The sequence below is a fragment of the Oncorhynchus kisutch genome, linkage group LG19 (genome assembly GCF_002021735.2).
Source record: "Oncorhynchus kisutch isolate 150728-3 linkage group LG19, Okis_V2, whole genome shotgun sequence".
NCBI classification, from domain to species: domain Eukaryota; kingdom Metazoa; phylum Chordata; class Actinopteri; order Salmoniformes; family Salmonidae; genus Oncorhynchus; species Oncorhynchus kisutch.
This window is the reverse complement of record NC_034192.2, coordinates 7440487-7455301: the sequence shown is the minus strand read 5'-3', so window position 1 is coordinate 7455301 and position 14815 is coordinate 7440487. Positions and strand designations below refer to the sequence as shown.

Here is a 14815-nt window from a genome sequence, read left to right as displayed (position 1 = left end):
TACGACATTATCACAATACCAATACGATATTTATTGAGATTCTCACAATTTATTTCAGTTCGTGTGTGTGTGTATATATATATATATATATATATATATATATATATATATATATATATATACACACACAGTAGTATAAAAAGTACCCAATTGTAAAAGTAAAGATGCCTTAATAGAAAAGAACTTGAGTAAGTGAGTCACCCAGTAAAACACTACTTCAAATCAAATGTATTTATATAGCCCTTCGTACATCAGCTGATATCTCAAAGTGCTGTACAGAAACCCAGCCTAAAACTCCAAACAGCAAGCATTGCAGGTGTAGAAGCACGGTGGCTAGGAAAAACTCCCTAGAAAGGCCAAAACCTAGGAAGAAACCTAGAGAGGAACCAGGCTATGTGGGGTGGCCAGTCCACTTCTGGCTGTGCCGGGTGGAGATTATAACAGAACATGGCCAAGATGTTCAAATGTTCATAAATGACCAGCATGGTCGAATAATAATAAGGCAGAACAGTTGAAACTGGAGCAGCAGCACGGCCAGGTGGACTGGGGACAGCAAGGAGTCATCATGTCATGTAGTCCTGGGGCATGGTCCTAGGGCTCAGGTCCTCCGAGAGAGAGAAAGAAAGAGAGAATTAGAGAGAGCACATGTGGGGTGGCCAGTCCTCTTCTGGCTGTGCCGGGTGGAGATTATAACAGAACATGGCCAAGATGTTAAAATGTTCATAAATGACCAGCATGGTCGAATAATAATAAGGCAGAACAGTTGAAACTGGAGCAGCAGCACGGCCAGGTGGACTGGGGACAGCAAGGAGTCATCATGTCAGATAGTCCTGGGGCATGGTCCTAGGGCTCAGGTCCTCCGAGAGAGAGAAAGAAAGAGAGAAGGAGAGAATTAGAGAACGCACACTTAGATTCACACAGGACACCGAATAGGACAGGAGAAGTACTCCAGATATAACAAACTGACCCTAGCCCCCCGACACATAAACTACTGCAGCATAAATACTGGAGGCTGAGACAGGAGGGGTCAGGAGACACTGTGGCCCCATCCGAGGACACCCCCGGACAGGGCCAAACAGGAAGGATATAACCCCACCCACTTGAGCAAAAGTCAAAAAGTATTTGGTTTAAAATATACTTATGAATCAAGAGTAAAAGTATAAATAATTTCAAATTCCTTATTTTAAGCAAACCAGATGGCACCATTTTCTTGTATTTATAGCCACGGGCATACTCTAACACTCAGACATTTACAAATGAAGCATGTGTGTTTAGTGGGTCCACCAGATCAGAGGCAGTAGGGATGACCAGGGAGGTTCTCTTGATAAGTGCGTGAATTTTTACCATTTGCATGTCCTAAGCATTCAAAATGTATCAAGTACTTTTGAGGTTCAGGAAAATGTAAGTGTAAAAAGTACATTATTTTATTCAGGAATGAGGTGAAGTGAAAGTTGTAAAAAATATAAATAGTTAAGTAAAGTACAGATACCCAAAAAAACTATTTAAGTAGTATATTTACTTAAGTACTTTACACCACTATGTGTGTGTATATCGAAATGTGAGGCATGCGGCAGATGTCCCATAGGATCATCCTGGACTCAACTGATTAGAGCAGCTGGGTGACCCTCTCACTCAGGCCGCCTCACACGACAGCCAACCCGTACTGACCCCTCACCTCTGGCTCCTAGGACACAGCTCTTCTGGAGGTCAAAAAGGGGGGTCACTGTGGCAGAAATGGGGTTAGGGTCTGGGGAGGTAGAATCAGTTCCAGGAATCAACCCCTTAACTATTCTCATCAGAACCACTTTTTCAGAGAGACGTTATGAGGTAAACATTCCAAATGGAAAATCAGAAAATGGGGCATCTTCAACTGATTTGTTCAAATGTCTCTAGTACGGTAACAAGTGTGAGTCAGAGAGAAAGGGGGCGGGGACACACAGATGGAGTAGAGATGAGGTAATGGTTGTCCTGTCTTGGGGGTCATGGTTGAGCAGTGCCAGGGTAGAGGATATGAGCTGGTCTCTGTGGACTCCAGATCAAAGGTCAAGGCTCTGAGGACATAGCACAAGATCCACGCCATAAAACTCAGTTAGGAGGATGTATGGTGCAGTTAGCATCATGTTAAATCAGACAGACCCACGTTTAACAAGGACACACAAACAAAGCCATTTTCCTCCTATCACTCTTGATATAAGCCACGTGCCACTGAATCAGCTAGGGAAGGTGAGCTGAGAGGAGAGATACGTGCCTGAAGAACGTCAGGAATTCCAATGCCTGAATATCTGAGCACTAACCAACACAATCACCTCAAAATAAACAGACCAGACCCTGAATGAAGTGGCGGCAGCACCAGTCACGGCACTAAGCCCAAAATAGTTATTCTATGTGATACCACTAAACTGAGACACAAACTCAGTCACAGGTGTAAATATTTCCCCTCAGCACTTTTCAGGCGCCACACTGTTATTTAGTGGCTAATCTTATCTCCATAATAACAAGCCTTAAAAAGCAACAGCCGTGAATTAAGGCCACTGAAAAATGCTTTGTTGAATCAAACCTTGAATTCTTCTTTACTGTCGTCGCCACGCAATGGACCAAAACACTCACACACTGGTATGAAAACAAACTAGACACAGAAGCACTAAGACATGATCACTCTGAGTGTTATAATCCACCTATTCGCACAAAATAACAAACTGGTTGTAAATCCCAGTGGGAAAGTTCAGATTCAAACTTAATTATTACCCTCCTACCTCTGTTGTTATTCACTAGCTTGGCTCATTGATACATACTACTGTGGAAATGATAGGATCATGTCATTGTACTGTCCTTGATCACTAAGGTCTTTAGTTAGGTCAGTGAAGAAGGACAGGGTAATATAGTACCTGTCCTGTCAGAGAGGAACACGCAGTAAGTGTTTCATAACGTAAAAAGTAGTAGTAAATCCAGGTTGGGTAGCCTGTCACACCATGTCATTATTGTGGGCGATAAAATGCCAAATTGACGGTTGTGAGAAAGAGAACAGGCCTATTAGCAACAGGGAAACAACCTGGAGTACACTCTGTTCTGGATCACATTGTTTCTCTGGCCAGCTCCACCAACCATCGCAGGAAACAGTAGCTTCAGGACCTTATTCTACAGCCATACAACCAGACCCATCGTTTCCTTATAAATGCTGATGTAAAAAGGCCTTTATAAATACATTTGATTGATTGATAGATAGATACAGGGATATTTGGGTTACATACAGTGGCTTGGGAAAGTATTCACCCCCCTTGTATCATTTGATTTACACAACATGCCTACCACTTTGAAGATACAAAACATTTTTGGTGAAACAAACAAGAAATAAGACAAAAAAAACAGAATAATTGAGCGTACATAACTATTCATCCCCGCAAAGTCAATACTTTGTAGAGCCACCATTGGCAGCAATTACAGCTGCAAGTCTCTTGGGGTATGTCTCTATAAGCTTGGCACATCTAGCCACTGGGATTTTTGCCCATTATTCAAGGCAAAACTGCTCCAGCTCCTTCAAGTTGGATGGGTTCCGCTGGTGTAGAGCAATCTTTAAGTCGTACCAAAGATTCTCAATTGGATTGAGGTCTGGGCTTTGACTAGGCCATTCCAAGACATTTAAATGTTTCCTCTTAAACCACTTGAGTGTTGCTTTAGCAGTATGCTTAGGGTTATTGCCCTGCTGGAAGGTGAACCTCCATCCCAGTCTCAAATCTCTGGAAGACTGGTTCCCTCAAGGTTCCCTCAAGAATTTCCCTGTATTTAGCACCATCCATCATTCCTTCAATTCTGACCAGTTTCCCAGTCCCTGCTGATGAAAAACATTGGATGGTGTTCTCGGGGTAGTGTTGGGTTTGAGCGAGACATAGCCTTTTCCTTGATGGCCAAAAAGCTAATTTTTTGTCTCATCTGACCAGAGTACCTTCCCCATATGTTTGGGGAGTCTCCCACATGCCTTTTGGCGAACACCAAACGTGTTTGCTTATTTTTTTCTTCAAGCAATGACTTTTGTTCTGTACACATTTCCATAAAGCCCACCTCTGTGGAGTGTACGGCTTAAAGTGGTCCTATGGACAGATACTCAGATCGCCGCTGTGGAGCTTTGCAGCTCCTTCAGAGTCTTTGGTCTCTTTGTTGCCTCTATGATTAATGCCCTCCTTGCCTGGTCTGTGAGTTTTGGTGGGCGGCCCTCTCTTGGCAGGTTTGTTGTGGTGCCATATTCTTACCATTTTTTTATAATGGATTTAATAGCGCTCCGTGGGATGTTCAAAGTTTTGGATATTTTTTTATAACCCAACCCTGATCTGTACTTCTCCACAATTTTGTCCCTGACCTGTTTGGAGAGCTCCTTGGTCTTCATGGTGCCCCTTGCTTAGTGGTGTTCCAGACTCTGGGGCCTTTCAGAACAGGTGTATGTATACTGAGATCATGCGACAGATCATGCGACAGATCATGCGACAGATCATGCGACAGATCATGCGACAGATCATGCGAAACTTAGATTGCACACAGGTGGACTTTATTTAACTAATTGTGACTTCTGAAGGTAATTGGTTGTACCATATGTTATTTAGGGGCTTCATAGTAAAGGGGTGAATACACATGCATGTACCACTTTTCAGTTTTTTATGTTTTATTATTTTTTTCATTTCACTTCACCAATTTGGAATATTTTGTGTTTGTCCATTACATGAAATCCAAATAATAATCCATTTAAATTACAGGTTGTAATGCAACAAAATAGGAAAAACACCAAGGGGGATGAATACTTTTGCAAGGCACTGTACAAAGTGTTAGCATTTTTATCCTTCACCCAAATATGTTTGACTGCTCACAAAGAACATTGTTCCTTTTCTTGTGGTGCGCAAAGTTTAAATACTCGACTTCTGAGATTTTGTGAGAAGGGGGTAGTTGTGTGTCTGTGTGTGTTCACATATATGTCGGGTGCGCATGTGAATTTTGCCACTAAGGTGTCAAATACCCATTACGAATAGCTTTGACAAAAGGCACCATGTGAAAGCAAATGCAGATGTAGATGAAGGCCTCTGAGGGAAAAAAACGGTTCCAAATGTGCTGCTTTGTCTTCTTGAAAAAGCCCACAGCTCTTTCTTAAATGTCTGTTGTACTGTGGTTGCCAAAGGCCCCCGAGGTCTCAAACCAATCCAAGCAGCATTTAGCTTTTCTTCGTTATACTTCAATAGAGTGCAGGCTTGAAGCACGAGAAGCTGAGACTTGCTTACAAAATAAAATTTGGATATGGGAGAGATGGGGAGAGAGTGTGTGTAAGAATATGACAGACTCATACACAATCAGTCTGCCAAAGTGTTTGTGAGAAAAGTGGTGTGTGCATGCATGTGTGCTTTTTTGCCTGCATTTCTAGTCATAGTGCCAGTCTGGGCTCCCTGGGCTAGCCCAGGACAGTCTGTCCACCTGGGCCCTCCTGTGCTCCCCGGGCTAGCCCAGGACAGTGTCTGTCTGTCTGTCTGTCTGAGGTGGGGGCCAGTTGACTACTGTTGACCAGGCGTATGTGTCATTGGAGAGAGAAAGAGAGAGACTTTGTCTGGGAAGAAGAAACTGCTGACTTCACCCCCACTGACTGAACTGGAGTAGTGCTGTGTAAGACTAGGAAGCAGGGTGGGGTAGAACTGGCCTGGGGACTCCCTTTAGGAAATATAACCAGATGGTTGGGTCATCTGGCCACTCGCTGTGCTTCTGGGACGTCCACATGTGTGTGTGTGTGTGGGTGTGTGGCTGACTAGACAGATGTGCATATGTTCTCAGACTGGAGGAGACCAGGCTGTCTTACAGTAAGTCTGAATGACGACGCCCAGCCAGAGGCCTTTTGGATAAATCCTCTGGAATACTGACTTAGTGACTTTTCATTTATTACGTGTTAGGTGGACTAGCTAGGTGGACTTGCTCGATTGTGCTAAAAAGGTATTAAAGGTATTAAAGCTAAACAGTTGATCATTCTAACCATGTTTTGAGTACCAATCTGTTGTAGCTATACTGCAGTGAACTGCTGAAGAGGTCCCACGTGGTTTCAGACCAAGGCCATAAACAGGTGTGCCTATGCGTTTGATGATGTTTCCAGTCAAACACACGTCCATTCAGTCATACAGATTAGGATCACTTCAAAGAAGAGCTGCTTTCAAGCCAGTATTCTCCTCCCATTCGCCGTGCTTTATTTACCAGTGCAGTGGAATAACTCAATCCCACCAGTCACCCTTAACACAGATTTAGGAGACACAAAACACACAAAATGGTGCTTCACTGCCTTTTACAAGCAGACAGAGGCTGTGTGTGCTGTGTGTTGTAGTGCCTGACCAGTTCTGAGTTATGGTGTGGTAGAGATTGTCCTTAATATGAACTTCTAACCCATTGCTATAATTATATGGGAGTGGAGAAGCTATAATTACACCAAGCTTTTAATAACTGGTCCGGGGCCAATTTTGTTGTTAGTCCCATTATGGTTAAGGTGAAGACTGAGTGCAGGACAGGCTGGTCCTAAATCAGTTTCTCATAGTTGAAAGTAACTATCAGAGTCCCAGCTTGGCAAACACTTCCTCCCATCTGATCCTCGTTGAGTGGGGGAAGGATTTCTAACTGGAGTTGAAGAGCTTTCCCAGTGAGGCCTAGCAGACCATCACAGCATCAAGTCTATCTCTACTCTAAAAGACACTGAGCCTCTCAGATTCCTTCCGGATCTATCTACATCCATCCTTAATTCCCCTCCCCGAGGAAGTTTCTACAAAGAGGTGAAGAGTTGTTTCTTATAGCTAACAAAGATGTGAGGATAATACACATTGGCATATATCTACTCAAAGGTTGAACGCTAACGAGTAACTCCATTCCACATATAAACCTTGGCATATCTCTGAGATAGTACAAACAGATGTAATCTAGGAAAGCACATCAACGTGACCGGTTGTTTTTGCGTTAGGAGAGCAACAGAGGAAGCACAGGGGAATACCGTAGTCCCATCCATTTCAATCTAACTAACCCCTTAGCCTTTTATTCTGTAATCTAAGAGGGTGGGTGAGTGACAGTATTCTCGCCTCCCTCAAGAATGAGCACAATTTAAGCCTTTTATTTAGTTGTCTCAAATGCTAGCCTATAGATCAATTTCTTCAAATGGACAGTTCAAGGTTCACTATATCTCCAGATCAGCTCAGACAACTCAGGAAAACAGATGTACTCGGAGCCTCTTGTCTACTAGTGCTGGAGCAGTGCAGTTGCTTTGTAACTTGACGAGTGAGCGAGATTGATTGTTGTTAATTCCTAATCTATGGCACATCCTAGTGGACACTGGACATAATCATGGCTGGAGATCCATCTTGTTGCTCATTTCAATTTCTGTTCATCATGATATCGGCCTACTCTAACAGTTGACCCAATTTAGATGAATGAATCAAGCTTATCATAATAAAATCCAAAAGGCAGCGAGCATGTCAACAATGTCGTTCATTAACACACAATGCCAGTCTTACAGTATACAGAGCAACATACATTTCTGTGGAGGACATATTATTTACAATAGTATTTGACTGACAGATTTAAACAGTTACACAAACATGTATCATAATAAATAGGTATTTGTAGCATTCTTAGTACCCAATACTGATTCATGAATATACTGTATCGAGTGTGCAGCAGCATGCTAGATCCAGTCTACTTTGATGTTACATTGCTTGATTGAAAAATAACCTCTGTTAGCTGCACAGCACCAAATACCTGATGTTTGAAATCCCTGTGCAGATACCTTTGACTGGTTTTGCATTATCTGAACAACCAGAGAAAGTGCCTTTGAAACAGGTGTATCATTCCTTTCAAGGCTGATCCAAAATCCCCAAATTGCACTTTTTTTGTTGTTCAAATGTTTTATAACTGAACATTCTTCTCATGCCTGTTCTCGTCTCTTCCATCTGAATGTTAAGACTAAGAAAAATGCTATTTAAACCATCATCTACATGGTCAGCCTATTTTAAGACTGAGCAGTAGCAGATCCCTTCTGAACCGGGGTCAGTTATTTTAACAAGCTATTTTAAAAGAGGGCATTTATCCTTGTTCCCTCGTGTGAACAGGGAGGGCTCCAGCTATTTCTGCTCCTGAGCTTATTTCTGGATGTGTTCTGAACGGTTAAGACGGTAATGGACGAGGCCGCGTTGCATCCACAGAAAACAGTTCCAAATAGGTTCCTGTCCTGGTAAAAAGCAATCGAATGCAGCAAGTGATGATCTAACAACCTTCACACTTGACACAGACATGTCATTTACTCAATAGTCCAGCAGACATGCTGTCTCAGCACAGATTTGGAAGAGGCTAAATGAGGGGGGAGAAAGCTGCTTGAGCTTATTAATGATACAGACTTAAACTGCTTTTTGAGGGCATATTTTGCTTTTCCAGTGCATTCAAAACGTGACCGTTCCCAAAATGGGTTAAACAGATGGATTATCTGAGAGGATTGTCACTTGCGCTGTACTTGGTACTATAAACATTGTTTCAACAATTTGTCAACATGGACGTGGAATCTATATGGAAAATACATTTGTTTTCGGTTAGATGGAGTCGTGAATCCAACATAGCAATTATTAATTTGTAGAGAAAAGAATGCATTTAAGCCAGACTAAGCCAGTGGCACAGATGGACCTATCCAAGCAGAAGAGAAATCTCCTTAAAATGTTGATATTTGGTTGTGTTGTCAACAAAACACAATATTACTTTGCAATACAGTAAATAGCCTTAAGTTTAGACTATCTTAAAAAAAAGTAACATTCAAACTTAAAAAAGAGTAACACATACATGACCACATTTTGAGGTTACTGTAATGATATAAAAGGGTGCATGTGCAAGATAGCGTACATAGATCTCAGGTCTGTGGAGATCACAACTGCTGTAATAATCTGCACAGAATCTCAAAACGGCATTGATTCCTTGCACCCATGTACTTTTAATGTAATCTCAACTGCCATCCAGGTCATTTGTTTCTGCTATTAGATTAAGCACAGGGATTTATCAATAACTGACATTGTATTCCCACTTGAGCTTAGCTGTGCTTTAAAATGGTTGAAAGTGCAGTGATAAACATTTTGGGTGACAACTAAACCAAAAATCAACATTGTTTTCTATTGGAATTGAATTTGAGTGGGTTAATATAGGTTGTAATCTCATTAACGTCTCAACCAAATATTACCCAATTATCCACACTGAAATGAGGAAGTGTGGCCAGTGGGGAGAGATTAAATAGGTCATAATCTTTTAGAAACACATTTTTTGATTAATGCACATTGCCTTACATAGACATGTTCATAATAGACATATTCCTCTGTTCCCATTATGAAGATGGGTTATGTCAAATAACAGTACCAATACAGTGACCAGAGAGACAACTCCGAGGAATCCATACACCCTCATCAAACAGACACCGTATTCAGGCCTGGGCCGCCTCAGCTATAGCGGACGCAACAGATCAGAGGCTAACAGTAAAAAAGCAGATTGTTTTCCATGGTGTTTCTCTGTTGCCTGGATTCCACGTCCGCCTCAAACACATTCAGTTGTCAGGTGTGGTTTCTGTTCCGATGTCAGGGAGGAATCTGGGATACACAGTGACATCTGGAACGTGTCAACGGGAACGCCGCTCATCCTCCTGCTGCAACACCGTTTCTCATTCCTGAGGATGTACCGGAGATCTGGGATGTGTTGCTGCCACATTGTCATGGCGACTAAAATGCTGGTGTAGTGTCCACAGATGGTATTGCAGAGTGGACAGGATCAGCTGCCAAAATCACTTCCTCTCCTCCATTTCTTTTCTCCTCTCCCCCTCATTTTCCCTGAGGACCTCCATTTGTCTTTCATGTAGGTTTACAAGATATGGGAGTTCTAAGAATAAACTGTATGTAAAAAGTCCCCATTAAAACCTCCTATGCTTCTGTTCTTTAAATATGTATCTAATGTGTTAATATGGCACACATTCTGAAGACGAAGAAAAAGTGCTCTGCTTAAAAATACTGTTTGGAAACCTGTGCTTTGCTGTATGCATATTATTTTTATGCATCTAATCTAGTGGTATCTAAGGTTCAGACTGTAGCATTTTGATAATTGTGATGTTTTATAGAAAGGTTTGAATGTCTGAGCTTCCTTCCTTCTCCTTAGTAAGATAATGGTGTCAGTGGTAACAGAGGAAGCTAATGATTTGCTTTGGTATGTCCAGTTGAACTACGACCTCCAGAGCTCTGATACCCAGCATCGTCCTTAGGGTCACTCTGCTCAGCTGCTGCAGACTCAATGGAGTACCTACAGGTAGACAACCGCAAAGGTTTATGGGAGATGTAGTCTCTAGCCACAATATATAGAACACAGGAACAGAGTACTCAAGTGTCAATACACAGTCAGATATGGGTCCTAATTTTGTATTTTTAAAGAATGGAGCTTTTGAGCAGGGATTTTATGTTGTCGTTTGCTTGCATAACCCAACAATAGGACTCAATAAGTTGAGCAAATGTTTAAAACTGTATGTCACAATGTCCTTGCACTTCATGAAATAAAGTTAATATTTTTCCTTACAAGAGGTGTCTGTGTCTGATGCCTAGGATACTGTTGCTGTGTGGCTTCTCACACAGACCTGGCCTCACATTCCACGAGTGGCTCTGAGGCAGAGGAATCTGTCTGGGTTTGGGTCTCATCGTCAGTTACTGACAGGTAGCTAAGCTGAATGTTATAGACCGGTACTAATTTAAATCAGCCTCCTGGAACATGAGTAGGATAGACATTAACTTGAGGGACAAGACAGATGGACTGGAGCCTATGTTCAAAATATCTTTCTGACGTAAGACTGCGTATTGGCAGGGATTAAAGTAAGATAGTACGGTCCGGTATTGCGTCCTAAAAAAATAAAGGTAGAGGCGTAGAGGTAAATCATGAGCCTATCACAACAATTAAAACAAAATGACAAAAAAAAAACTACGCTTTTACAACATTATTTATCATGACCACGTCAGCCACATGAAAAATGGACTTGAAAGTAGGTGGCATATTATAGACGCTTCAAAATGCGGTGTGGTTCGAGGAGAACACTGACATTTTTCCAAGGCAGAGATGACTGGCCAAGACTGATGCGCACAGACATCAATTCAGGCTACAAGTTAACGCATCAATTCAGGCTACAAGTGTAGGCAGAATGACAATCGCAGAATGTCATTAGACTTTTTGGTGTTTTAACAGATGTTTCTTTCCATTCATCAAATGGTTGGGGCACAGAGCACTGTTTGGCTGTTGTAATTCATTTGTGAGTGGACAAATGTGTGCGTGTAGCCTACATGAGCCTTTTATGGTTTGACATCAGATGAAAACATCATGACTGGTTGTGTTTATGCCTTTTATGGTTTGACATCAGATGAAAACATCATGACTGGTTGTGTTTATGCCACATTGAAAGGTAATACATTTTAGTTAAGTTACAAATCTTCACTACTAGAACCACAGAGATCCTTTTCAATTAAGCTAAGGACCCTGGAACTAAAACACCTCCCTCTGCAACTGGATCGTGGACTTCCTGAAGGGCCGACCCCAGGTGGTAAGGGTAGGCAACAACACGGCTGCCACGCTGATCCTCAACACTGGGGTCCCTCAGGGGTGCATGCTTAGTCCCCTCCTGTATTCCCTGCTCACCCACGACTGCATGGCCAAACACGACTCCAACACCATCATTAAGTTTGCTGACAACACAACAGTGGTAGGCCTGATCACCGACAACGATGAGACAACCTATAGGGAGGAGGTCAGAGAACTGGCAGTGTGGTGCCAGGACAACAACCTCTCCCTCAACGATGAGACAGCCTATAGGGAGGAGGTCAGAGACCTGGCAGTGTGGTGCCAGGACAACAACCTCTCCCTCAATGTGAGAAAGACAAAGGAGCTGATCGTGGACTACAGGAAAAGGTGGGCCGAACAGGCCCCCATTAACATCAACGGGGCTGTAGTGGAGTGGGTCAAGAGTTTCAAGTTCCTTTGTGTCCACATCACCAACAAACTATCATGGTCCAAACACACCAAGACCGCCTGGTACGGCAAATGCTTCTGACCATAAGGCACTACACAGGGTAGTGTGTATGGCCCAGGATCTATTAATAGGTGGTGTCAGAGGAAAGCCCATAAAATTATCAGAGACTCCAGTCATCCAAGTTATAGACGGTTTTCTCTTCTACCGCACAGCAAGTGGTACCAGAGCGCCAAGTCTAGGACCAAAAGGCTCCTTAACAGCTTCTACCCCCAAAAGGCTCCTTAACAGCTTCTACCCCCAAGCATTAGACTGCTGAACATTTAATCAAATGGCCACCGGACAATTACATTGACGACCCCCCCCCACTCCATTTATTTTGTACCCTGCTGCTACTCGCTGTTTATATGCGTAGTTACTTCACTCCCACCTGCATGTACAAATTACCTCAACTAACCTGTACCCCCGCACACTGACTCAGTACCCCCTGTATATAGCCTTGTTATTGTTATGTTATTGTGTTGCTTTTTATTTGGTAAATATTTTCTTAACTCTTGTTGAACTGCACTGTTGGTTAAGGGCTTCTAAGTAAGCATTTCACGGTTAAGGTCTGCACTTGTTGTACCAGGCACATTTGACAAATAAAGTTTGATTCGATTTGAAATTAATATGGATGCTACTTTATATGTCATTCTATAATTAGGCCCATAAAAAAAAGGAGGCCCCGTACCAGGAAGAAATTAAATCTACCTCGACCCGAGTATTGTGTACCAATTAAGAAGTATTCAAACAGCTGTTTTTGATGGGTTCAACATTATCAAGTTATTTTTTAAATTACTTTTCCACTACCTGTAACTTTTTGATCCTGAAAAATTAGCAATGGGCACCACCTACTGGTGGCACTGTGACATTGCTTAGAAATCCACAAAAAAACATATGGGTACAGTACACGTCTATTGCTTATAACTGGTAACTGCAGTATAAAAACCTCTCTCACACTGACTTACTTTCATAAAACTCTAAGCAGAGTGCAGCGGGAGAACCGGGATCGATGTAGTCAATGGGCTTCTTATCGTTTTTGTCTTTGGCGTAGATGTTCGCCCCAAACTCCACCAGCATGTCGATCATGTCTACACTCTTCACTTTAGCAGCATGGTGCAGGGCCGTCTTGTGCAGCCGAGCATAATTCACTTTGGCACCTGAGGAAGCAAATGACAGAGGTTATTAATAAAGATTCACCTCAGAGTTGAGAACTCAAATCCAGGGTTTTATTCTCTATTCAGGACCATCTTCATTGTGTTCTTCTTCAAAATCAAATCATTTGTTGTTAGTGCTATTCTCTAATGCTCACCTGCATTGAGTAGTGCCTTGACACAGTCTGTGTGGTCGTTGGCACACGCCACATGCAGTGGGGTCCCATAGTACAGGTCATATGCCTCCAGACTGGCACCTTTAGCGATCATGATCTTCACAACGTCAGCATTACCTGGGACACAAGAACAGACCGTCACAAGTTCTCAAACCATTGTGATGCACGCTCATCCTACACCTGCCACACACTTACCCCCCATGCAGGCTTCGTGTAGGGGTGAGGTGGTCCGGGAAGAGAGGGTGGGGTTCACCTTGGCCCCATGCTCCAGCAGCATCCGCACACAGTCAAAGCTCCCGACCGAGCAGGCCTCGCACAGAGGGGTGCTACCGTCCGTGTTACGGGCATCCACCTACAAGACAACACAGCCATTATGTATGTATATTTCCTGATTAACTATAAATAACATTACTTTCTCTTGATCTTTAACCTGTGTTGAATCTGGGACACACTTTTCTCCTCTGATATGACTAGAGTGTTTGTTGACAATCTAGTATTCTTCTATGGCTAACCTACCTCATTTATTGAAGTTATTTCTCTTATCTCTCTCAACCTAGTGACAGTCTCACCTGTGCTCCAGCATCCAGTAGCAGCCTGACACACTGGGTCTGCCCCCTTTCACATGCCTCATGGAGGGGGGTGATAGAGTCCACAGCCACTATGTTTACGGAGGCACCGCTCTGGATGAGTTGCTGCAGCTGGGCAGCATGTCCCTCGGAGGCCGCTTTGTGCACCTCGGTCCTCTCCGACCAGCAGCCTGGGGCAAGCCACACAGTCACCAGCCAGAGAGCAAATAGCAAGAGAATACCTATTGCTACATAATCAGCCGGCGCTAGGTGAATGCATGCTAGATCATCTCTGGTGTTGACATCACATTTTGCCATCGTAAACCTTTACTTGACAATCGATATGGACTAAATAAAACACAACATGGCACATATGTAGCTGATTTACGTTGCTGTTATAGCATGAACACATGCTTGCTAACTATGACATGCAGTAACCAAATGAATGCTAGCTAGCTGGCATACAATTTCAAGGAGCCGAAATGTTTTTATACGCACCTATGTCTCCAAAGAAGTATGGTCTGGCAGTTTCAACCTCCATCATTTGGTCAAATCCCGTTTTGTTGAAAACTGTAAATTACGTCCCGCGAGAAGTAAATAAACACATTTGAGCTGCGACACTGACACATCACGTGACTGGTTTTGACATGTCCTTTGACGGATTTAAGGGCGTGCTGGGAGTTGTAGTACAAATGTTTTGTCAAAATGTTCATATTACTGCAAGAGTAGAGAACTTGTAGTTGTTTGGCTGTATTTTCCCAAACCATGCTAAAACAAGCTTTCATCTCTATCAAATATTATAACATCATTGTTGCAGGCCTTCTTGAAATGTATTTTACAATGTATTCTTACTGCTTATAGTAATAC

General features: G+C 42.7%; 1 protein-coding gene across 3 annotated transcripts; it reads right to left on the bottom strand.

Annotated features, from left to right (window-relative positions):
- Positions 1-1158: 1158 nt before the first annotated feature.
- On the bottom strand, positions 1159-14584 carry LOC109910326 (ankyrin repeat and SOCS box protein 13-like). Of its 3 annotated transcripts, XM_020509487.2 has the most exons (6): positions 14447-14584; positions 13952-14139; positions 13578-13734; positions 13365-13499; positions 13021-13212; positions 7465-10311 (listed from the first exon to the last, which is right to left on the bottom strand). In XM_020509487.2, exons 1-6 carry the CDS (start codon positions 14490-14492, stop codon positions 10184-10186), a joined length of 846 nt encoding a protein of 281 aa, XP_020365076.1. In that variant the 5' UTR covers positions 14493-14584; the 3' UTR covers positions 7465-10183. The 3 variants fall into 3 exon arrangements, with proteins under 3 accessions (XP_020365077.1, XP_020365076.1, XP_020365075.1); XM_020509488.2 differs by lacking the exon at positions 7465-10311 and adding an exon at positions 1159-2051 and having other exon boundaries at positions 13952-14512; XM_020509486.2 differs by having other exon boundaries at positions 13952-14539.
- Positions 14585-14815: the final 231 nt, after the last annotated feature.

What these genes read in the sequence shown, in the direction of transcription:
- LOC109910326 (XM_020509486.2), bottom strand. Translation starts at nt 14,266, where the DNA reads ATGGCAAAATGTGATGTCAACACCAGAGATGATCTAGCATGCATTCAC. An exon ending in ACACGAAGCCTGCATGGGGG is followed by an intron (nt 13,500 to 13,577) that starts GTAAGTGTGTGG and finishes CTTGTGTCCCAG; the next exon opens with GTAATGCTGACGTTGTGAAG. An exon ending in CTGCTTAGAGTTTTATGAAA is followed by an intron (nt 10,312 to 13,020) that starts GTAAGTCAGTGT and finishes GTCTACCTGTAG; the next exon opens with GTACTCCATTGAGTCTGCAG.